Raw genomic sequence first — 25,419 nt, forward strand, 5'->3', positions numbered from 1 at the left:
TCAGTGCTTTTTTTATGCATCTGCACGTCCAACCCTCTTAAGCCATCCACCACTTTTGGCCACTGGCGCCTTTTACACCAGCTCGGTTGCGAGCCAGCATGCAGAAGTAGTCTAACTACCACTGCTCTACCGCCATTACTTTCTCCTCAGCAGATATGCACGCCATTCACGGCCACCCAGCCTATGCCGCCTCCTTCAATGACTCCTCTAATTACCAGTATGTTACCTCATGCAGTTCGCTTTTGGCTCTTGCTCCACCAGCTTAACTTCACGCTACCTGCAGCTTTCCTTGTGGGTGTGAACCCTTGACCAGCTTGGCTTCATGCAGCAGCCCATGTTCACCTTGACCTTCATTTTTTCTAGCTCTATCACCTTCAATTTCAATGTTTACTTGGAACTTCGAAATAGTACCTTTGTGTACACTGATGGCTCATTGACTGACCGTGGTGTTGGGTGTACCACCGTCATTGGTGCCAACATTTTTTTGGTATCTGCTTCTGGAACACTGCACAGTATTTACAGCAGAACTCTTTGTCACGTATCAGGCCATGCAGTACATCCAGTGACACAGGCTTACCAATTGTGTCATCTGCTCAGACTCTTAATGCCCTACAAAGCTTCTGTGTGCTGTAACCATCCATCCATTAGTGCAATGTGTCCAGGAAAGCAGTGACTTGCTCTCTCTTGATGGAGCCAATGTGATGTTTATGTGGGTTCCTTGTCACGTTGGTCTGACAAGAAATGAGGTCGCTGACGCTGTTGACAAGGATGCAGTCCTCGTACCTCAGCCCACTAGTTCCTACATTCCCTCTGATGATCTCTGTGTTGCTGTCTGTCAGCAGGTGGTGTCACTTTGGCATCACAACTGGTTCTTCTTCGATGGGAACAAGCACCATGTTATTAAGCCTCTCCCAGCAGCTTGGACGACCTCCTCTTTGCCCTCTTGCTGCTGGGAGATCATTTTAATTACGTAGCGTATAGCGTATAGGGCATTGTCTTTTTACCCATTGCCATTTATTAAGTGGTGCTCCCTCACCACTTTGTGCACACTGCACTTGACTTTTGACGGTCCACCATTTCCTAATGGAATGCCCTTTTTCTAACTGGTTACATTCTTGTTTGTGTTTGCCATCCGAATTATCAGCCATTTTAGGGAATGATGCGCAGGCTATTGACTGGTTTACTTTTTATCTGTCATAGCAATATGGCGAAGGCCATTTAATTTTTAGTTGACCTCCGTTTCCGTATGATGTATTTTATAAACCTTTGTCCACGACTCTGTTTTTAGCTGTCTTCTCTTCTGTCAATCGGGGCTGACATGTAGTAATTTGTAAATCCTCTCTCTGTTCTAGTTTCTACATGGGTGCATATGATCCTAGTTGTTTTTGCGCCCTACACAAAACAACAACTAACAGATAACTTGGTGGTAGTCATGTGGATGTAAAAGGCCAAACGGTGTTTACGTAACAGCTGATATACAACATGTGTCCTGCTCACATTAATCAACTTTATATGTTCCAATGACTACTTTACCTTTGAGGGGCAGACACACAAACAGATCAGGGGCACAGCCAAGGGAACCATGGTTGCTTCTTCATATGTCAACTGTTCAAGGGTCAATTGGTGTGGGTTTTCCAGGGATCCTTAACCCCTCAGCTCCTCATTTGGTTTATATACATTGAAGACATCTTGGCCACATGGACACGTGGTGAGCTGTTAACCTGTTAAAATTCTTGGAATCTCTAAATACATTCTCCCTATTAAACTTCACATTGTCCTATTCAGAATCCCATTCCAGTTGCCTCGCCATTGACCTCATCCTCATCTAAGGTCAGCTACACACTTCTGCTCACATAAAACCTACCAACGAACAACAGTATCAACATTTTGATAGTCTCCATCCTTTCCGCATCAAATGTTCCCTCCCATATAGTCTTGGCATTTGAGCAAACTCTTCACAGCAATGCACCACCACTCTTACCCCACTAGCCTAGTTCAGAAATAGATTTCCCGCCCAATCATATCCAATCCTGGTACTTCTGACCCTCCAAAAACAGTTTAAGATTACATCTCTCGTTACTCAGTATCACCCTGCTCTTCAATGGTAACAAGACTTGACATACTAAAATCATGCCCCAAAATGACATCCAGTCTGTTTAAAATTTTCCCACCACACCTAGACTAGCTTTTTGTTAACCTCCAATCTCCAAATTGCCTTGATCAGACCCTATGCTCCTTCTGCACCCATTTCCTGCCATATAGCTCCTAAGCTGTGACCATCCCAGCTGTAATACTTGCCCTACACACCCTCCTACCGTCACCTATATCCCAAGAAAGTTGTTTTGGCAGTAATCTCTGTCTTTTGTAGTACCCTGTCTTCCACCTTTAAGCTCATAGGTTTTCAAAGCTTCTTTGCTGCAGTTCTCAACAATCAGTCTTTCCTTCTCATCCCATCTGGTAAGCCTCTCCTGACCCATAGTTCTGGGAGACTTTTGCAAAAACTCCCCATTTACTAAACCTCACCAATCCTTTTCCTTCAAATCTCTTCCTTTTCCTTCAGCCCTCCTGCTGGAAGAAGGAGTCACTTTATGTATTTTCTCCTGCCATCACTTTTTGAGTAGAGTTTTTATCCATCCAATCGCATGATGTTTAATTGCTTTTATGTAAATAGTTGACATGCTACTATTCCTCATAGCTGTCCACTGATTGTTTTGTCGTACCATATCATAGGCCTTCTGCAAATACATGGAGACTAAATGGGCCTCTATCCCTCTGGCAATTCGCTATGAGATTCCATAATGTGAATATTCAATCAATAATTGAACACCCTGGTCTTAAAACCATTCTGTTCTTCAGGTATTATGGCCTCCATCTCTATTCATTCTTTTAAAGATTCTCCCATTCGCACTACTGATAGTATCAAATTTATGCCCTGGTAATTCCCACAGTCCTGCCTATAAAAGCTGACAGGGTCTGGACACACAACAACATTGTGTACACCTTGTTTTGTGAAGCCAAAAGGGGTTTGTAAAATCAGAAAGACACAAAGTACATTTAATGTGTGTGCAGTGCCCTCAGAACACAAAAGAAGGATCAGTCACAACAAAACATGACAAGCTTATCAATGCCGGACACCATAAAGATGGTCCTGCAAAACCCTATTAGGTAAAATCAAGTTTCTCAAACAGAACCCATTGATAATGGCACAGAGTTGCTGAAACACATGTAGGTAACATGAAAAAACAAAACAGTATTTTGCACAAAAGGCGGAACCTATATCCAATAATTTTAACTGCGAATACGAAAAAATACAAGAGCTGTAGATGCAAAAGATTAGTATTCCCTTTTTGCAGATTAAAACAATAGACACTTTCTATTCGTTGGGTACCTGATCTCTTTTCGAACACTTATTGTTTGTTTGTTATTTACATGTTCTATAGATCATCTGAACAATTCTTTAATCAAAATGATGTAGGACGAGTCAGTTTACAAGACACATATTATTATTCGTGTTAATATTAATGAACAAACTTACTTTTAATCTTATGCATGCAACTACATTTCTTTAATTGTCGACCAGTTTTTACGTAGAAATTTGTGGGTGAAATAGGAGTTTTACACTAGAAATTATTTTAAATTATATTTAGAACTTGTTTCGCTTCCTGTCAGACATTTATATGTTGTTGGGTAAGTGATGAAAATTTTTTGTTCCTGCATATTGAACTCCTTTCTGAGCCAATAACAGCTTTAACAGTGAATAATAAAAGTCATTTCCCCCTCATGTGTTGTAGATATGGACATCACTGTTGTTCCCCCGATGGTGATGGCACAGTGAAAAAGCTTAGCTTCTACATTTACTTCCAAGATTAGTAATTATATGAAAAGGTAGCCTGAACTTAATTGCTTGAGAAGCTTAGTAAAATCGTTCTTCCAGTTCAAGTTTTCCTAAATACGTACACCCAAAAACATGGAGCATTGTATCCTATTTACCAATTCCTGCTCATATGCTACATCACTTGTGGGTATGACAATCTGTTTTACAGAACTGAATGTACTGTGTTTTTCTAAATTTAGGGAGAGTCTATTATCAGAGAACCACTTAATTCTCTGGAAAATGCCATTTAGTAACTCTTCTTACACTTTATCTCCAATGGGATTTGTTATCACTAGTATTGTCAGCAAAAAGTACCAATTTTGCTTGTTGAATGTTACGTGGAAGGTCATTCACAAAGATAAGCAAATATTTTAATATGTTATTCTACAAATAAATCTAAAGAAAACAGTTCATATAAACATAGGTCCACAAATAATTAGTTGCAGAGTTGTGGCTAATAAAAGATTCTGCCTGAAATTTAGCAAATTCGTTAATATGAAGCCATCACAAAACTGTACGAGGTTAAAGCAAGGCACGATTTCCATTTATTTTGTTGTTATTGATCTGGTGAATCTAAAAAAACATGTCTCAGAAAATTCTCTTCAGTAGTTATCCAGAGAAGTAAAGACGTAATTTCATAAAATTTTTAACCAACTATTAGGCACAATTTGTTTTAATTCCAGACAATTGCACAAAGTTTTCAACAGCAGTTGCAGAGAATTTAATTTTGGAAAAATGATGGTGATAATGTCAACTGAAACTGTATGAAAGTGTCACATAATTTGCTTTTATTAGTACCATAGCACACACGAATTAATGTGAAACCAGAAAAAACAAAGCTCATTGTTAAGGAAGTTATGCAGTGTACATACAATTTCTCAATACATTCACAATAAATGTTCAAAATGTCTCCACCGAGTTCAATGCATTTAGCTGCACGTGTATAAAGAGATTTTGTTGCTCGTTTCAGTTTCATACGGTTGTTCTTAATTTCATCTATTGCATTCATAATGCAAGTAAGTAATGCCTCATGTGTAATGACTTTATCCTCATAAGCTATGTCTTTCATCCATCACCATACACAAAAATCCATTGGTATTAAAGTAGAAGATCAGCTTGGCCACAGACGTGTAGCACCATGACCAATCCGTTTCTGGGGTAAATGTTCATTTACATGTGTAGTAACGGCATTGGTGAAATGTGGAGGTGCACTGACGTGTTGAAAATATATATTTGCAATTGAGTAGCAAGTGGAACATCTTCAAGCACGCAGGGCATTTCTTTTTCGAATGAACTGTAAGTACATCTCACCAGTTGGACATCCTGGGAAAATGAATGGTCTAATAAAGTGTGTGTTGATTATACCACACCAAACATTTATGCTAAATCCCTGCTAGAAATTGCATTGCATTGTTGCATGTGGGTTTGTTTCAGACCATACATGCTTGTTATGTAAATTGTTGATACCATCTTGAATAAACTGTGCCTCATCAGTAAATAAAATGTATTTGTGTACCTGCCAATTAGTATTTAAACAGTTACGCCACTCCCAGCAAAGAGCAGGATCTTCCGGGTGTAAATGATGCACTTTTTGTTTGTGGTAAGAATACAGATTATTTTATTTCAGTGTACACCATACCTTTGTGAAATGCCTAATCATTGAGAGACATGTTCTGTACTGGTACCTGGGCTATGTTGAACAGCATCCATATCATCATCGCCTTCACGTATCTAGCACTCTTACTGATAATGAATGCTAGATAGAGAACCTGTCTCCCGTGACATTCAGAATGCTCCATACTGGTTCATGCATTTGGAATCCTCCAAGTTGGATAATGTATGCAATATTTAACTGCAGCCGTCACATTACCTTCACAATTGCCATAAATAAAAACCATACTGGCATGTACCTCTGTCATACCTCTTCCTAGCTTATTAAGGTAATCCCAACATTATCTGTTTTCAACTCTCACTTCAATATCTTCCACAGTGGGCTTGCTCTAGTGGCACTTAAGGTTTCTTCTACAAGTTCTTCAACTTCCAGCTGTGCCTCATTTTTTGCTTCAGTAATGGCCCTTTGTGCCAATTTCCATTTAGCTGCATACGTTTTACGGTAATCACCAAGCCAAATGCTCAGCCAGCCATTTGTTGTTGGCCTCTGCTTTCACTAATTTCTCTACTTCCTTGTTCTATGATGGATTCCTCCTTTTTCCAATTTTGGTTTCTCCATCTCTCTACCCATTCTGTACACTTAAGTCCCAATAAGTATAATTTCTTTTTGATCACTTATCTTTTCCAGTGATACCACCGGACCAGCAAAAATTTTTCTTCACTTGCATCTTGGTGTCTTTATTTGGTGCATACACAACAATGATCACAACTGAGTGGCGCCTTAATTCTATCTGCACCTGAAGAATTCCACGACTAATTTGGTTCCAGGGTTTTGTATCTTTCTTGTATTTTTTCATAACAACTACAGAGACCCCACTTGTGACACTCTCCTCTTTAGGGACCCCACTGTGGATATATGACCATTCCGTTCTTTCATACATTTGCCGTTTTTCTTTGTTTCATTTAGGGCTACTACATCCATGTCATATTTCATTATTTCATGAAATGTTTTCTCAGTTTTAGAGGCAATCCCCTGAATGTTCCATGTACTGATATTCATTGTCCTTATACATGCCAAATTTTGTTTTCCAGAAAGAGCTACCTGTTCATCTGAGGCTATTTTAATAGGACATGTTGCCTTGGAATTTTTTTTACAGTTGACAGGGTAATTTTTACTTATGGTTTTCTTCCATTAGACAGACTGCCTTTCTGGACTATGGAAGTCAGTCTACCCTAGCATTCTCAACTCGTGCCATCTTGAGCAAAAGTAAGCTGCTGATCCTCCTACGTCCTTGAAGCGGTAGATTCGTGTATGCTCATTTGCTCTTGTTATTTAAAGGTGCAAGAGAATTGCCTTTCACTAGCTGCATACTGCTCATCTACTGTACATCCATTGCCCAGGAGCCAAGCGACTTCTGTATTCTTGAACACAGAAGTAGAATTTGTTTGCAGAGTTGACTTGAATACTCAGTCTTCAACCTCTTAACATATAGCCCTCTTATTGTGGCATTTCTTCATCTCCACTATTAGTTTTTACTTCTTAGCCTTTAGCTTTCCCTTTCCCCTCTCCGACTGTAGTTCATACTTCATAATTCAAATTATTAAATGATACATGCATTAGATACTACATGCATATAAAAAAGAATCAATGTTCTCCTTCACGTCTTGCATACAGTTTAGAATTAAGAAAAACAGAATTCTTACAAGTTGGGGAAGAAAGTGAGCACACTCTGAATCTACCAAATTCACCTCTCCTCATTTACCCATTAAATTTGAATATCAAATTAATTACATGTCAATAATAATTTAATCTTTGAAACCAAGAAACAGTCACAAATTTCTCTTTACTCTGATCTTCCAAGTCTGATAGATAAATTTATTTTTTGTTAGGTTTCATTGTTTTATTAATGGTGGAAGTATTAATACTTCAGCATTTGTTTACTGGAAGAACGTGGACAGCCTGCATTGGAGTAGCAATGATTAATTTTTAAATAGTTGAATCAACATCAAGGAAACTAAGATAAAATGAATGTATGTGTTTCTTAATATTTAATAGGAAACTAAAATGAGTTCATTTGTAACAAAACAGTTCATATCAAACTTCAGTACAATTAAGTACAATGATATTTATAAATTTTATTTCATGAGCCACAGATCTGATTTTTCAAGTGACAGGCTCAAACTGCACTTTATCAAGTACTGATGCACAGCGTCTAAAAAGTCATCTTAACAATTCCTTTTTTCTTAAAAAGTGACTGGCTGATTACTTTGGTTGTAATTAGTTACATGCATACTACACAAGTACAAATAAATATATTGAAAAATTATTTTCACAAACACATAACATGAAAATATAAAATTTTCTTACAAATTTCCTATTTAAAATGGAGTAACAATGCAAAAACATATACATTTATCTAATCTCATTGATTGCACATGAGTATCACAAACAAAAAACAAAATGGGAACATTGTAAATAAACACTACATAGGAAAAGGAGAGCCGGTCACAAGGACACACTAATGTAAGTAGCAGATGGTACGTGGATACAGAAGAGGCATACTTTTCTTTAGGTGCTGTATTTAAGAAACATTTAAAACAAAAGATTCAAATTTCTCTCATCCCTGGAGGTTCACACGTCTTGTGTTTTCTTAGGTTATTGATCAAGGACAAGGAAAAACTTAGTCACAAACAAATAATTTCTATCATTGGTTCTAACACTATAATTATAAGGAAACTTCAAGAAATTACTTCAAGCAGTAAGAAACTGTTTACTGTAACAGAAACCAACTTTGAAAATCACTGGACTCAAGAACACATATGGGGTAACATCACCGAGATACATGGAAAGCTAAGCAAACAAGTAAACCAAATACACGGGGTCTGGTTTCTACCATTCAACGCAGTACTACTACAGTTAATGTTTCAAAAAATTATGTATCTACTTTGATGCACAGCTTTAAAAACAACAGACTGCTAAAGTTACATGTTCCTTTCTGATATGTAAACATACGTTCTTAATTGTGAGAATCCACAGCCAAATAAACTTGTGAAACGAAATTAATGCAGAATACAATGCTACTTGAGAAGTTCAAAAAACACAAAGAAGATTCTAGAAGGAATCAAGTCTTCAGTGTAGCACTAAAGTAATTTTTTCATTTAGAGAGAATGGCCTAAAGAAATCTTTCATCCTAAACACCACACAATCTAATGCATAGTATCAAAACTGAACACTACAAATGTAAAGTTAGGTGACACCTAAAGGAAAAATCAGTAATAGTGGAACTTTTATATAGCTCAACGAAACTATCAAGAATTTTGAAACACCTCTTTCAGGAGCTGACCAATAGGAAAGAAGTATGGGCAGATTGGGTGAGAACACAATCAGGAAAGGGTGACATATTTGAGCATAAAGTCAAGAAGCAATTAACTGCCGAAAACAGTGCACACAGGTTACATTTGTTCCAATCTGGGTTTCATTCCACATACCTTTTGGTTTCTAATTGGATATTTGGGTTTCATTTGTTATTTTACATTGCCTCTTTTACAAAACACCTTTGTTCCTTTTTCATCTTGTGCACATATGCTATAATTTGGTTGGCAGTTCACAATCTTCTGTTTATAATGAGTCTGTCTGAGCAATAGTTCCACTACTGCTGATCAGCCGTTTTTATAACACATTTATAAATCACAGTAGTGGTGTGTTAAAATGGAAATTCAATACAAGTTTTAAAATAAATAACAACTAAGAGAAAATATTCTCCTGCATTTACATGCAAGTGATAGCTCTCCTATAAGTTTAGCATAATAAATGAAATACCCTTTTCAACTACACTTTAGTTTTTTCTGACTAGGCTATCACATCTGACTAACTGTCAATTATGTATTCAATTTCTAGATCTAGAAATTATTTATAAATGACAGTACAAAAAACTTTAAACAATACGAGTCAAACTGCAAAACACAGTAGCTACTGAACTTCAGTACACTGTACAACAGTAGATGGTGTTTAAACCTCAGGAGCAAAATCCATTTCAATCATTATAGTAAAGAGTTTTCACATCACATCACACATTAATTAGTAGTTCAATCACTGACAGCTGCCTCCTTAGAAACAGTGAGATCACCAGCTGTTGCAGTAGGAATGTAGTGTTTGGTAAACGAGCAAACAATTCCTGAGCTTGGATGCAAAATTTCAGTTCGGCACACATTATCATCAGTCTGATGAAGAATAACCTGTAAAAGTAAGCCAACTCGTCAGTAGAAAAATGTTCTGCATCCAGAATTTACTTCTGTTGGACGGTATAGTTTGACTGGTAACCACCAGTTTCTAGAGACTGAGCACTGTCAATGCTGTAACCAGTTATGCTGTCAGGACTCTGCAGTGAAGCTGCATACAATGGGTTTACCGGAGTTGTCCCATTGTCAAACTGGGTGCTGTCATATACACTGTTATTCTGTGAAAGGAAAATTATCGTACACAGTCTTAATTAAAAAATAAAAACAAAGACACATACATTTACAGCCACTAATAGGTAAGGTAAATGAAAACAACCCTGAAAGCCCACAAGAAGTGAGAGGTGTTTTGCAGCCTGCTGATAGGACATATTTTCACCTGCATCCCTGAATGAAATGACGAACAAGTCAAAAGATAAATACATATTTTTACAGAAGTATTAATTACTTCCACTTTGAGAAACAGACGGTGAACTTAGCCAGTACACATGGTTGATTACTTCATAATTTACTTTTAACCGCACTAAGTCAGAAGGTAAGAGAAGAGTGCTAAACGTCTTTCTGTTTTGGCCTGCAGTGTTTTGCATATTTGAACAGATATGCTGGATAACTGTCCTGCACTAGTTGACTTGTACTAGAGGAATCTAGACCTGGACTAGAATACAGTATGTTACTTTTCTGGGTATTAGTTTGTATTTCAGTAAGTTTCTTTTTAAATATTTGATTATTGGAAGGGTATATTAGACACTATAGCATTTGATAAAGATATTTAAGTAGTAACGATCATTGAGTCACATCACACTTTTTTCCCATTGTAACTGTTACAGTTATTCCACTTCACCTACAATGATTATTGCTTTGCTGCTTTATAAAAGCCAATTCTCTTAGGGTACATTACGTAATGATTTCTGCACAATTTTGAAACTGGGTTAAGAAATATTAAAATTTTATGTGAGGTATGTTAAGATGGATATCAACATATTAACAGCAATATGAATCAAGAAAGATCACCATGCAGAGCAGGTATTCTGAGCAGACAGGCACTTTTAAAACTAGACTAAGATATTTAACACAGTACTCTTGAGATTTAAGGACTGAAAGAGGACTGTGTCCAACAGTTTAGTCTTCTTTTAAATGTGCCTGTGTTAGTGAATGCTTCCTCTATATGGAGAGTAGCAGTCTTTCCCAATTTCATTACTCTTATTCCCACTGAGATTTCCATTTTTAATTCAGCATCTTACCTGGTTAAGAAATGTGGCTCTGCCAACTTCAGAAATGTGACAGCAATTATGCCTATGTCTCAATCTTTATGTGTTATTAAAACAAATTTGTGAACTTTCTTCTTTGTAAGAAGACACACACACACACACACACACACACACACACACACACACACACACACACACACACACACACAATGAGTCAGGCTTTAATGTACGGCAGTCACTTCATAGTAGTATTCAGGAGCACGCCTCTATAAAACTTTTAATCCTTTATAGACTTGTGGTTAAGTTTTTGACCACGTGAAGTAAGGGTCATCATTTACCATTTTACCGAATTATGGTTAGATTTGATCTACGCGGCTGCAGTATCTCAGCAGTAACACTTTGTGAGTGAAACAGTAGGCATACTTCTCAGATGATTGTAGAGGTTCACTATTACTATGGTTAACAAATAGCCACAAAGCATTCCCTATGACATCTGGTGTACTGGGTGCCTTTTTAGTTATAGGGAAAGCATGTAGTTGATGCATGAATTTTGCTCTTTGTGGTTTTCTCTGAAGCTCTCGGGTATACATAAGCAATGTTTTGAAATTTAAAATTGATGGGCATGAAAAACTTGTTTCAATTACTTGTTCTACAAGTGTTGTGTTACTATTATTCTGCCAAAATCCAAAGCTGTTGACTTTTGTGATCTACGATGTAGGAAGATGCTATCATCACATAGGTATGTGTGATTTGGCAAGGTAAATGATCGGGGAACATCACAGAGCATAATATATGGACAGTAACTTTCGCAATGGGATGTTATAGCCAGTACATGCTGTTTCTGTGCTGTGTTACATAGTCTGCAATAGTACCTTATATACACTCCCGGAAATTGAAATAAGAACACCGTGAATTCATTGCCCCAGGAAGCGGAAACTTTATTGACACATTCCTAGGGTCAGATACATTACATGATCACACTGACAGAACCACAGGCACATAGACACAGGCAACAGAGCATGCACAATGTCGGCACTAGTACAGTGTATATCCACCTTTCGCAGCAATGCGGGCTGCTATTCTCCCATGGAGACAATCGTAGAGATGCTGGATGTAGTCCTGTGGAACGGCTTGCCATGCCATTTCCACCTGGCGCCTAAGTTGGACCAGCTTTCGTGCTGGACGTGCAGACCGCGTGAGACGACGCTTCATCCAGTCCCAAACATGCTCAATGGGGGACAGATCCGGAGATCTTGCTGGCCAGGGTAGTTGACTTACACCTTCTAGAGCACGTTGGGTGGCACGGGATACATGCGGAAGTGCATTGTCCTGTTGGAACAGCAAGTTCCCTTGCCTGTCTACGAATGGTAGAACGATGGGTTCGATGACGGTTTGGATGTACCGTGCACTATTCAGTATCCCCTCGACGATCACCAGAGGTGTATGGCCAGTGTAGGAGATCACTCCCCACACCATGACGCCGGGTGTTGGCCCTGTGTGCCACGGTCGTATGCAGTCCTTATTGTGGCGCTCACCTGCACGGCGCCAAACACGCATACGACCATCATTGGCACCAAGGCAGAAGCGACTCTCATTGCTGAAGACGCCACGTCTCCATTCGTCCCTCAATTCAAGCCTGTCGCGACACCCCTGGAGGCGGGCTGCACGATGTTGGGGCGTGAGCGGAAGACGGCCTAACGGTTTGCGGGACCGTAGCCCAGCTTCATGGAGACGGTTGCGAATGGTCCTCGCCGATACCCCAGGAGCAACAGTGTCCCTAATTTGCTGGGAAGTGGCGGTGCGGTCCCCTACGGCACTGCGTAGGATCCTACGGTCTTGGCGTGCATCCGTCGTCGCTGCGGTCCGGTCCCAGGTCGACGGGCACGTGCACCTTCCGCCGACCACTGGCGACAACATCAATGTACTGTGGAGACCTCACGCCCCACGTGTTCAGCAATTCGGCGGTACGTCCACCCGGCCTCCCGCATGCCCACTATACGCCCTCGCTCAAAGTCCGTCAACTGCACATACGGTTCACGTCCACGCTGTCGCGGCATGCTACCAGTGTTAAAGACTGCGATGGAGCTCCGTATGCCACGGCAAACTGGCTGACACTGACGGCGGCGGTGCACAAATGCTGCGCAGCTAGCGCCATTCGACGGCCAACACCGCGGTTCCTGGTGTGTCCGCTGTGCCGTGCGTGTGATCATTGCTTGTACAGCCCTCTCGCAGTGTCCGGAGCAAGTATGGTGGGTCTGACACACCGGTGTCAATGTGTTCTTTTTTCCATTTCCAGGAGTGTATTTCCACTTGATGACATGCATCAAACTATTTACTTTCAGGTTCTGCTTTTTTATGAAATTCCTGAATCTCAAACATCAGTCCACAAAGGCCTTAGGCAGACCTTCAGCATAACTGAGGAGAGACTGCTAGTCTCTACAGATGCAATGACTTTAAGTGTAGGCTGTATGGAAGGTGCTTCTACGTATGGAATGGGTGGCAGATGTCTAAATGGAGGTATTGTTGGTGACTGGAGGGTTTGATGTGAGAGGGATGTTGATGGAGCCATCTATGAAGTGGAGGCAGACACTGAGCAAAATGGCTTGTTGGGCTGGGCCATGTGAAGCAAATGGGGGAGAAAGTGTGGAGGTTTTGGAGGAATGTCAATAGGGTGTCACCAATGAATCTTAAAAGCTGAGAGATCTGGGATTCTGAGTTGCTAGGGAGGATTCCTCTTGGTGTCTCATGAATAGCTTGGCTTAGGATGGTGACTTGTGGGTGACCATGGCTGTATAGTGGATTTGTTTATAGTTGACACCTTCCTTTGAAGCACCTGCATAGTTAGTAATAGTACTCTGATTCTCTCCTCCATGGAACCCCCTCCACTTTCCACCCAGAGATTTATGAAGGAAAGACTGATGATCTTAATATACCACTGGGACTGAAAATACTACTGTCACTTTTATCATCACTTCAACACTGAGAACTATAACATTTAAAAAAAAAAACAAAAGACGAGACTTTAGACAGCTAGGATTTTTGTTAATAATAAAAAATAATCAAAATTGAGCAAATGTGAATATTGGGCAACCAATGATTCACAGAATGACTAATTGCAGACCAAAGAAATACACAGAGGGGGGGGGGGGGGTAAGAAGAGATAGTGGATGATTATCAGTTTGCACCCAGAACAGGAGAATGGACCTGAGAAGCCATTCTAACTTGCACTTTAGTAATGGAACAAACAAGGAAAATTGGGATAGTTTCTTACATTTGGTGGTCCACAAGGAAGATAAGAGTTTAATGTCCTATTCATGATGACGAAGTTAGATACGAAACACAAGTTCAGACTGGGGAGGATACAGATGAAAATTGCCTGTGCCCTTTTTTCAAATGAAACAGCTTCACACTTGTCCAAAGAAATTTAGGGAAACCATGGAAAACCTAAATCTGAATGGCTGGATTGATATTTGAGCTGCTGTCCTCCTGAATACAAGTCTGGTGTCTTACCACAGTATCACCTACCTCAGCCAGCTTATAGACCTATGGCAATTTCTTAACATCATATGATTTCACAATCTTAAGATGTGTCACATTAAACAACGAATATATAAGTAGTCTGCTACACCTAAAAAACCAAATGGGAGTAATGGAAGTAGGGCAAACTGGAAGCACTGAAAATGGGATACTCTTTCAAAATGTTAAAAATTAAATAGATGAGTAAAATACAGAATGAAGAGGTAATAGCAAAAATAGAACAGAACAGAAAAGAAGTCCACAGAAAACTGGAAGAAAGGAAATCTATGACATTGAGGAATGATTTAACTACTTTGTGCTGCAGGGACTGATATGAGGAGAAAAAAAGAAGAGTCAAACAAAGACTAGGATACGCAAAACAGATTTTAAGTTTAGCAGTTATGCATTTGAGTTTAAAATATTATCACACTACAAGAGACAGAAAACAGCAACAAACTAGTGAAAAGACTAATGAACAGTTAATCCAAGAGGATCTTTTTTCTTTCACCATTTTTCACACATTGTTACAAAAAGGATAGACTGCGAGACACTGCGAGTTAGAGGGGGGAGGGAAAGAGTGAGAGGGGGGGAGGGAAAGAGTGAGAGGGGGGGAGGGAAAGAGTGAGAGGGGGGGAGGGAAAGAGTGAGAGGGGGGAAGGAAAGAGTGAGAGGGGGGGAGGGAAAGAGTGAGAGGGGGGGAGGGAAAGAGTGAGAGGGGGGGAGGGAAAGAGTGAGAGGGGGGGAGGGAAAGAGTGAGAGGGGGGGAGGGAAAGAGTGAGAGGGGGGAGGGAAAGAGTGAGAGGGGGGAGGGAAAGAGTGAGAGGGGGGGAGGGAAAGAGTGAGAGGGGGGGAGGGAAAGAGTGAGAGGGGGGGAGGGAAAGAGTGAGAGGGGGGAGGGAAAGAGTGAGAGGGGGGAGGGAAAGAGTGAGAGGGGGGAGGGAAAGAGTGAGAGGGGGGAGGGAAAGAGTGAGAGGGGGAGGGAAAGAGTGAGAGGGGGGAGGGAAAGAGTGAGAGGGGGAGGGAAAGAGTGAGAGGGGGGAGGGAAAGAGTGAGAGGGGGGGAGGGAAAGAGTGAGAGGGGGGGAGGGAAAGAGTGAGAGGGGGGGAAGGAAAGAGTGAGAGGGGGGGAAGGAAAGAGTGAGAGGGGGGGAAGGAAAGAGTGAGAGGGGGGGAAGGAAAGAGTGAGAGGGGGGGAAGGAAAGAGTGAGAGGGGGGAAGGAAAGAGTGAGAGGGGGGGAAGGAAAGAGTGAGAGGGGGGGAAGGAAAGAGGGAGAGGGGGGGAAGGAAAGAGGGAGAGGGGGGGAAGAAAGAGGGAGAGGGGGGGAGGAAAGAGGGAGAGGGGAGAGGGGGGAGGAAAGAGGGAGAGGGGGGAGGGGGGAGGAAAGAGGGAGAGGGGGGAGGGGGGAGGAAAGAGGGAGAGGGGGGAGGGGGGAGGAAAGAGGGAGAGGGAGAGGGGGGAGGAAAGAGGGAGAGGGAGAGGGGGGAGGAAAGAGGGAGAGGGAGAGGGGGGAGGAAAGAGGGAGAGGGAGAGGGGGGAGGAAAGAGGGAGAGGGAGAGGGGGGAGGAAAGAGGGAGAGGGAGAGGGGGGAGGAAAGAGGGAGAGGGAGAGGGGGGAGGAAAGAGGGAGAGGGAGAGGGGGGAGGAAAGAGGGAGAGGGGGGAGGAAAGAGGGAGAGGGGGGAGGAAAGAGGGAGAGGGGGGAGGAAAGAGGGAGAGGGGGGAGGAAAGAGGGAGAGGGGGGAGGAAAGAGGGAGAGGGGGGAGGAAAGAGGGAGAGGGGGGAGGAAAGAGGGAGAGGGGGGAGGAAAGAGGGAGAGGGGGGAGGAAAGAGGGAGAGGGGGGAGGAAAGAGGGAGAGGGGGGAGGAAAGAGGGAGAGGGGGGAGGAAAGAGGGAGAGGGGGGAGGAAAGAGGGAGAGGGGGGAGGAAAGAGGGAGAGGGGGGAGGAAAGAGGGAGAGGGGGGAGGAAAGAGGGAGAGGGGGGAGGAAAGAGGGAGAGGGGGGAGGAAAGAGGGAGAGGGGGGAGGAAAGAGGGAGAGGGGGGAGGAAAGAGGGAGAGGGGGGAGGAAAGAGGGAGAGGGGGGAGGAAAGAGGGAGAGGGGGGAGGAAAGAGGGAGAGGGGGGAGGAAAGAGGGAGAGGGGGGAGGAAAGAGGGAGAGGGGGGAGGAAAGAGGGAGAGGGGGGAGGAAAGAGGGAGAGGGGGGAGGAAAGAGGGAGAGGGGGGAGGAAAGAGGGAGAGGGGGGAGGAAAGAGGGAGAGGGGGGAGGAAAGAGGGAGAGGGGGGAGGAAAGAGGGAGAGGGGGGAGGAAAGAGGGAGAGCGGGGGAGGAAAGAGGGAGAGCGGGGGAGGAAAGAGGGAGAGCGGGGGAGGAAAGAGGGAGAGCGGGGGAGGAAAGAGGGAGAGCGGGGGAGGAAAGAGGGAGAGCGGGGGAGGAAAGAGGGAGAGCGGGGGAGGAAAGAGGGAGAGCGGGGGAGGAAAGAGGGAGAGCGGGGGAGGAAAGAGGGAGAGCGGGGGAGGAAAGAGGGAGAGCGGGGGAGGAAAGAGGGAGAGCGGGGGAGGAAAGAGGGAGAGCGGGGGAGGAAAGAGGGAGAGCGGGGGAGGAAAGAGGGAGAGCGGGGGAGGAAAGAGGGAGAGCGGGGGAGGAAAGAGGGAGAGCGGGGGAGGAAAGAGGGAGAGCGGGGGAGGAAAGAGGGAGAGCGGGGGAGGAAAGAGGGAGAGCGGGGGAGGAAAGAGGGAGAGCGGGGGAGGAAAGAGGGAGAGCGGGGGAGGAAAGAGGGAGAGCGGGGGAGGAAAGAGGGAGAGCGGGGGAGGAAAGAGGGAGAGCGGGGGAGGAAAGAGGGAGAGCGGGGGAGGAAAGAGGGAGAGCGGGGGAGGAAAGAGGGAGAGCGGGGGAGGAAAGAGGGAGAGCGGGGGAGGAAAGAGGGAGAGCGGGGGAGGAAAGAGGGAGAGCGGGGGAGGAAAGAGGGAGAGCGGGGGAGGAAAGAGGGAGAGGGGGGAGGAAAGAGGGAGAGGGGGGAGGAAAGAGGGAGAGGGGGGAGGAAAGAGGGAGAGGGGGGAGGAAAGAGGGAGAGGGGGGAGGAAAGAGGGAGAGGGGGGAGGAAAGAGGGAGAGGGGGGAGGAAAGAGGGAGAGGGGGGAGGAAAGAGGGAGAGGGGGGAGGAAAGAGGGAGAGGAGGGAGGAAAGAGGGAGAGGAGGGAGGAAAGAGGGAGAGGAGGGAGGAAAGAGGGAGAGGAGGGAGGAAAGAGGGAGAGGGGGAGAAGAGAGAGGGTTGGTTGGTTGGGTGTGGGATTGAAGGGACCAGACTGCTAAGGTCATTGGTCCCTTGTTCCATGATAAAATCACACGAAATAAAAGCTGTCAGTCGTTAAAAACGGAGAACTGAGACAAGGGACGACACAATACAAGAAAGACAGACAAAGACCAGACAAACGGAACTAAAATCACACCGAGTGTGAAGGTGGTTGGCCAACCATGAAAATAAGGAAAAGCCAACCACCAAATGACATTAAAACCCACAGCTTAAAACCACAGGCCAAAGGCCCAAGTCAATACAGGAAATAAAAGGACAACACTCAAATCATACAATAAAAACCCCCTGCCCGAATAAAACTCAACATGAGGTCCGCCATAGCAATGTCATCACATAAAAGGGCAGGGAGGGTATCAGGCAGCGCAAACGTCTGCCTGAGTCCTGTTAAAAGCGGGCAGTCCACCAAAATGTTGACCACCGTCAGAGCTGCCCCGCAGCAACATAGCGGTGGGTCCTCCCGGCGCAACAAATGGTCGTGCGTCAGCCACGTGTGGCCAACGCGCAGCCGGCAGAGGACGACAGTGTCCTTCCGAGAGGCCCGCATGGAGGAGCGCCACACACCGGTCGTCTCCTTCACTGCCCGAAGTTTGTTGGGCGTGGGCAGGGTGCGCCACTCGTCACCCCAGGCACCAAGCACTTTCTGGCGCAAAAGCGACAGGAGATCACACTCCATAAGGCCGAGTTCCAGAGCCGGTGAACTCACTACCTGTTTAGCCAGCGTGTCAACCCGCTCATTGACCGGGATGCCGACATGACCTGGGGTCCAAACAAAGACCACGGAGCGGCCACAACGGGCAAGAGCATGGAGCGACTCGTGGATGGCCATCACCAGACAGGAACGAGGAAAGCACTGGTCAAGAGCTCGTAAACCACTCAGGGAGTCACTACAGATGACAAAGGACTCACCTGAGCGGGAGCGGATGTACTCTAGGGCGCGATAGATGGCAACCAACTCGGCAGTGTATACACTGTTCCCGGGTGCCAGCGACCGTTGCTCACAATGATCCTCTAGAGTAAGAGCACAACCAGTGCGACCAGAGACCATCGAACCGTCGGTATAGGCCACGGCAGATCCGGGAAACTCGGCAAGGAGAGAAAGAAAGCGGCGGCGGAGGGCCGGAGGAGGGACCGAGTCTTTCCGACCCTGTGCCAAATCCAGCCTAATGCATGGTCAGCGCGCACACACCAAGGGGGCAGACGGAGATTGGCCCGGAAAACAGGCGGGAGAGGAAAAAACTCAATCCCACACAGTAGAGCCCGGATGCGAACCGCGATCGTACACCCTGACCGGGGCCGCCTGTCTGGAAGATGGACGATCGAGTGCGGGAACAGGAGACGGTAGTTGGGATGCCCTGGCAAACTACAAACGTGGGCAGCATAAGTGGCCAGAAGTCTGTCGCGCCGGATCCGCAATGGAGGAACACCAGCCTCCACAAGTGAGCTGTCAACAGGGCTTGTCCGAAATGCTCCTGTGGCGAGTCGGATCCCGCAGTGATGGATGGGATCCAGCAATTGCAATGCTGATGGCGATGCCGAGCCATAAGCCACACACCCATAATCAAGGCGGGACTGGATCAGCGCTTGATACAGCCGGAAAAGGGTGGACCGATCGGCACCCCATTCGGTGTGGCTAAGGCAACGGAGAGCGTTTAAATGCCGCCAGCATGTTTGTTTAAGCTGCCTAATATGTGGCAGCCAAGTCAACTGGGCATCAAATACCAGGCCCAAGAACCGATGCGTCTCTACCACAGCAAGAGGTTCACCGTCAAGGTAAAGGCGTGGCTCAGGGTGAACCGTGCGACGCCGGCAGAAATGCGTAACGCAGGTCTTAGCGGCCGAAAACTGGAAGCCGTTCGCTACAGCCCATGACTGCGCCTTGCGGATAGCGCCCTGCAGCTGGCGCTCAGCAACTGCAATGCCAGCGGAGCTGTAGTAGAGGCAGAAGTCGTCTGCATACAACGAAGCTGCGACGGAAGATCCCACCGCCTCAGCGAGCCCATTGATTGCAATTAAAAACAGGGAGACACTGAGGACAGACCCCTGTGGGACCCCGTTCTCCTGGACCCGGGAGGAACTATGGGACGCAGCAACTTGCATGCGGAAGGAACGATACGACAGAAAATTCTGAATAAAAATCGGGAGCGGGCCCCTAAGACCCCACCCATGAAGTGTGGCCAGGATGTGATATCTCCAAGTCGTATCGTACGCCTTCCGCATGTCGAAGAAGACGGCAACCAGATGTTGGCGGCGTGCAAAGGCTGTACGGACGGCAGACTCTAGGGAGACCAGATTATCGACGGCAGAGCGGCCTTTACGGAACCCACCCTGACACGGAGCCAGAAGGCCTCGAGACTCGAGGAGCCAACTTGACCTCCGGCTCACCATACATTCTAGCAACTTGCAAAGAACGTTGGTGAGGCTTATGGGGCGGTAGCTGTCCACCTCCAGCGGGTTTTTCCCAGGTTTCAACACGGGGAGGACGATGCTTTCTCGCCATTGAGACGGGAACACACCCTCAACCCAGATGCGGTTGAAAACATCTAGGAGGTGTCGCTGGCAATTCACAGAGAGGTGTTTCAGCATCTGGCTGTGGATGCGGTCTGGCCCAGGAGCCGTATCAGGGCAAGCAGATAGTGCACTCTGGAATTCCCAGTCGCTGAAAGGAGCATTGTACGACTCCGCGTGGCGCGTGTGAAAGGAAAGCCTCCAACTTTCCAACCGCTCTTTCCGGGAGCGGAAGGCCAGTGGGTAATTCGTAGATGCGGAACACTGAGCAAAATGCGCTGCTAACCGGTCCGCAATCGTGTCGGAGTCAGGACACACCACTCCATTCAGTGAAAGCCCAGGGACAGAGACAGGTGGCCGATAGCCATGGAGTCGGCTTATCTTAGCCCAAACCTGCGATGCAGAGGTACGGACGCCAATGGTGGAAACATACCATTCCCAGCACTCCTGCTTCCGTTGGCGAATAAGGCGTCGGGCACGGGCACGGAGCTGTTTGAAAACGATGAGGTTCTCCAAGGACGGGTGCCGCTTATGGCGTTGAAGAGCCCGCCGGCGATCTCTAATCGCCTCTGCGATCTCGGGCGCCCACCAAGGCACAGTCCTCCACCGAGGGGACCCGGATGAACAGGGAATCGCAGATGCCGCCGCAGAGACGATGCTGGTGGTGACCGACTGAACCACCGCATCAATGGTGTCATGGGAAGGAGGTGCGATAGTGGCGAGAGAGGAGAACAAGCCCCAGTCAGCCTTATTCAGAGCCCATCTGGAGGGGCGTTCAGAAGAGTGACGCTGTGGTAGTGACAGAAAGATGGGGAAATGGTCACTACCACATAAGTCGTCATGGACACTCCAGTGGATGGATGGTGAAAGTCCGGGGCTGCAGATAGAAAGGTCGATGGCCGAAAATGTGCCATGGACTACGCTGAAATGTGTCTGCTCTCCCGTGTTTAAGAGGCAGAGGTCAAGCTGCGAGAGAAGAGTCTCGACATCTATATCCCGGCCAGTAATCGCGGCGCTACCCCACAGGGGGTTATGGGCGTTAAGGTCGCCCAGTAACACAAAAGGAGGAGGCAGTTGTGCTATCAATGCAGCCAACACATGACGCGAGACATCACCATCTGGCGGAAGATACAAACTGCAGACAGTAATAGGCTGAGGCGTCCACATCCTTACAGCGACAGCCTCTAAAGGTGTGTGAAGAGGTACACATTCGCTGTAGACAGAGTTGAGGATGTAGACGCAGACTCCACCAGATACCCTCTCATAAACTGCCCGGTTCTTGTAATAACCCCGATACCCACGTAGGGCAGGGGTCCGCATTGCCAGAAACCAAGTTTCCTGTAGGGCAATGCAGAGGAAAGGGTGACTGCTGATGAGTTGGCGAAGCTCAGCAAGGTGGTGGAAAAAAGCGCTGCAGTTCCACTGTAGTATCGCTTTGTCCATGTCCGAAAAAGGCGTGAAGGGGCCGAGGAGGCAGATCACGCCACTGGGTCACCTGCTGCCACCGATGGAGGACCAGTACAATCTGCTTCCATGGTGTCTGAGGGTCCGGCGAGATCCAGGTCCTCAGCGGACGCCCGGATCTCCACCTTATCCTCGGACGCAGAGCCTGTAGGGAGCAGTGGGGTGGATGCCACCGCGTGTTCCTCGGCCTTAGAGGTCTTCTTCTTCGTCTTGTCTCTCTGGTCCTTGGGTTTCATTGGCTGGGAGGGCTCCAGCGAGTCAGTCTCCGGGACGGAGGAGGAGCGGGAAGCCCTGGGACCAGCCGCCGGTCTGCTTTTCTTCCATTGGCTGACGTCACCCTTCCCAGAGGCGGAAACCTGGGAAGGAAGGGATCCAAGGGACCCTTTCCGTGCTATTCGAGCCGGGGAAGTTTGAGGCTTCCCCAGCTTAGAAGTGGGGACTGATGTCCCCGATGGTTGGGGGGTTGCTGCTCCTGAGGCAGGTAGTGCAGGAGCAGCAGGGAGTGAAGTGCCCCCCACCATCAAGGGGGCAGGTGTAGCATTCCGGCTCAGAGGTGGCAGTCTGAGGGAGAGCTAATGGGGCCATAACAGTGGTAGCCGCGGCGTAAGAGGCAGTCATTCGAACAGGATGGAGGCGTTCGAACTTCTGCCTGGCCTCAGTGTATGTCAGGCGGTCCAGGGTCTTATACTCCATGATTTTGCGCTCTTTCTGGAATATCCTGCAGTCCGGCGAGCAAGGCGAGTGGTGCTCTCCGCAGTTTACACAGATGGGAGGCGGAGCACATGGAGTATTGGGATGTGATGGGCGTCCACAATCTCGACATGTGAGGCTGGAAGTACAGCGGGAAGACATATGCCCGATCTTCCAGCACTTAAAGCACCGCATCGGGGGAGGGATATATGGCTTGACGTCACAACGATAGACCATCACCTTGACCTTCTCAGGTAAAGTATCACCCTCGAAGGCCAAGATTAAGGCACCGGTGGCAACCTGCTTATCCCTTGGACCACGATGTACGCGCCGGACGAAGTGAACACCTCGCCGCTCTAAATTGGCGCGAAGCTCGTCTTCGGACTGCAATAGAAGGTCCCGATGGAATATTATGCCCTGGACCATATTAAGACTCTTATGGGGCGTGATTGTAACCGGAACATCCCCCAGCTTGTTACAATCGAGTAACCTGCGGGACTGGGCGGAGGACGCCGATTTGATCAAAACCGCGCCCGAGTGCATTTTGGACAAGCCCTCCACCTCCCCGAACTTGTCCTTTAAGTGCTCGACGAAGAACTGAGGCTTCATGGATGTAAAGGATTCACCATCAGCTCTCGTACACACCAGGTAGCGGGGCGAGTATAGTTCGCTGGCATCCTTAGTCTTTCGTTCCTCCCATGGTGTAGCCAGGGAGGGGAACGATTTGGGGTCATATGTAGTTGCGTTGTATTGAGCCCTGGAACGCTTAGAGACTGCTGGCGGCTGGCCGCCAGCAAGAGATGATGTACCACGCTTCATTGCGGGTCATCCGCCCTGATGCCACCTACTCCGACCAAGGGCCCTCCCCACGGGCGCCACCCAGCCTCAGCAACGACCACCTGGCAGGATGGCCATTGCCGGGAGTCCCAATGCCCCAAGGAGATAGGCATCTACTCCTTGGCATACATGGGGAGTTAACGGCGTTGGCATCAGCAGAGCGATCCTTGTGTAGTCAGGGGGCTACAACCAACAGGGTACATGGCGGCCCCACTACAACGGACTGGCTACCGTGCTGGATTTCAGGTGATGTAGTCCAATATCGTCATTGGCGCATAAAGCGACACAGCATAGCAGACTGCAATAAATTGCACCCAAGAACAAATCCACGCCCAAGAGATGGTAGGTGAGCGGGACTGCTAAGCGATGACGACAAACCTGGCTAGAGATGGTAATGCATGATGGACACATCGCTCCTTGTAAGGCGCCCTTCCCCAATCGGCTCGCTCTTCGGAAAATTTAGAAGGATGGAGGTCAAACCCGTTAGGGGACCATCTCACAAGGCCAAAACGTTTGAGACTCCTTTTAGTCGCCTCTTACGACAGGCAGGAATACCGTGGGCCTATTCTTACCCCCGAACCCACATGGGGGAGAGAGAGAGGGAGGGGGAGAGAGAGAGAGAGAGAGAGAGAGAGAGAGAGAGAGAGAGAGAGAGTTATACATTTAGCTTTCAGCTTAAGCCCTCTTCAGATAAGGGAAGAAAACAAACACACACACACACACACACACACACACACACACACACACACACACCTCACAACTGGCACCTAGGGCAGCTTGGACATGAATGCAAATGTCAATGGAGAGGGATAGAAGGGCATGGATAGGAGGGCATGGGGGTGGGGTTGGAGATGGGGGAGAGCACTGTGTGGTGGACACTGCAAGGACTAGATGAAGGCATGACAAGACTGCTGGTGCAACATCAGGAGACTGTGGGGCACGGAGGTAGGGGGTGGTGTGAGGAGAGGGGGGGGGGGGGGATGGGAGCAGTAAAGGGGATGAGAGGAGGACATAAAGAGGGAGGTGGTGATAAGGCAGAGAGGGTGGAAGCTGTTGGGTGGAGGGTGCGGGGACAGCAGGTTACCATATATTGAGAGCGTGATAATTCAGAGAGCAGAGAATGTGTTGTAAGTTCAGATAAGATGGTGGTGGAGAAGAGGGTCTGGATGGCCCGGGTTGTGAAGCAGCAACTGAAATCAAACATGTCATGTTCAGCTGCATGTTGTGCCACAGGGTGTCTATCAGGATCTTTGCCACAATCTGGCAGTGGTCAATCATCCTGGTGGACAAATGGTTGGTAGTCATACTGATGTAGAAAGCTGTGAAATGGCTGCAGCATAATTGGTATATGACATAGCTGCTTTCACAGGTGGCCCAGCCTCTGATGGGGAACGATAACCCTTGGACAGGACTGGAACAGGAAGTGCTGGGTCAGTGGGTTGGGCCGGAATGACACCTGAATCTTCCACAAGGATATGTTCTCTGTAGCAAGGGGCTTTGAATGGGAATGGTGAGGGATGGATTAGGGTGTTGTGGAGGTCGGGTGGGTGACAGACCATCATTTGGGGGGGGGGGGGGGGGGGACATGAGAAGGATCTTAGTTAGCATGTCGTCCTTTTTTGGATATTTAATAGGTAATCAAAGCCCTGACAAAGGATGTGGTGCAGTCTTTCCAGTCCATGGTTGTACTGAATGATGAAGTGGCCATTCATTTGTAGCTGCTTCTTGGGCATGGTGGGACAATTGGAGAGAAGGGGGGGGGGGGGGGGTGGAACAGGAGATCTGTTTGTGGACTAGAGCTAGGGAAGTTCTTGTCACCGTGCTCTGTCACAGCCACGGGCAACCACATGGTGCCCTCCTATGCCAACATCCTTATGAGCCATCTACAGGAAACCTTTCTTACCTCTAAAAACTAAACCATTCAGTTTCTCTGAAATAATCATCATTTGTTTGTCTGTATATGTACATCACATGGCCGGACAGAAGTCAAGACGATACTTATTCAGGACTCCCTCTGATGTCTACTGACAATGCTCATGTCACTAACTCCAATGAAATTGTTTATACCAATTGAACGCTGACTGTCCAAGAGATTTCAGAAGAATGAAACATTTCAGTTGGGTCATAGCATGAAATCCTGACACAGCATCTTCGAATGCATTGTATTGATGAC

At 46.6% G+C, this 25,419-nt stretch overlaps 1 protein-coding gene across 3 annotated transcripts in view; it reads right to left on the reverse strand.

The window, feature by feature from the left end:
* Positions 1–25,419, reverse strand: part of LOC126272999 (transmembrane protein adipocyte-associated 1 homolog) — a 170,914-nt gene that overhangs the window by 28,117 nt on the left and 117,378 nt on the right. The window contains exon 9 of one of the 3 annotated variants that reach the window (XM_049976358.1): positions 7,518–9,942. The exons of 1 other annotated variant lie outside the window; for it this stretch is intronic. In XM_049976358.1, the coding sequence (XP_049832315.1) occupies positions 9,772–9,942 (171 nt within the window). In that variant the 3' untranslated portion in view covers positions 7,518–9,771. Of the gene's footprint in view, positions 1–7,517; positions 9,943–25,419 lie in introns of those variants that run through there. One more of the 3 variants, XM_049976359.1, reaches the window with a different exon arrangement.

Source organism: Schistocerca gregaria, chromosome 5 (genome assembly GCF_023897955.1).
Source record: "Schistocerca gregaria isolate iqSchGreg1 chromosome 5, iqSchGreg1.2, whole genome shotgun sequence".
NCBI classification, from domain to species: Eukaryota; Metazoa; Arthropoda; class Insecta; order Orthoptera; family Acrididae; genus Schistocerca; species Schistocerca gregaria.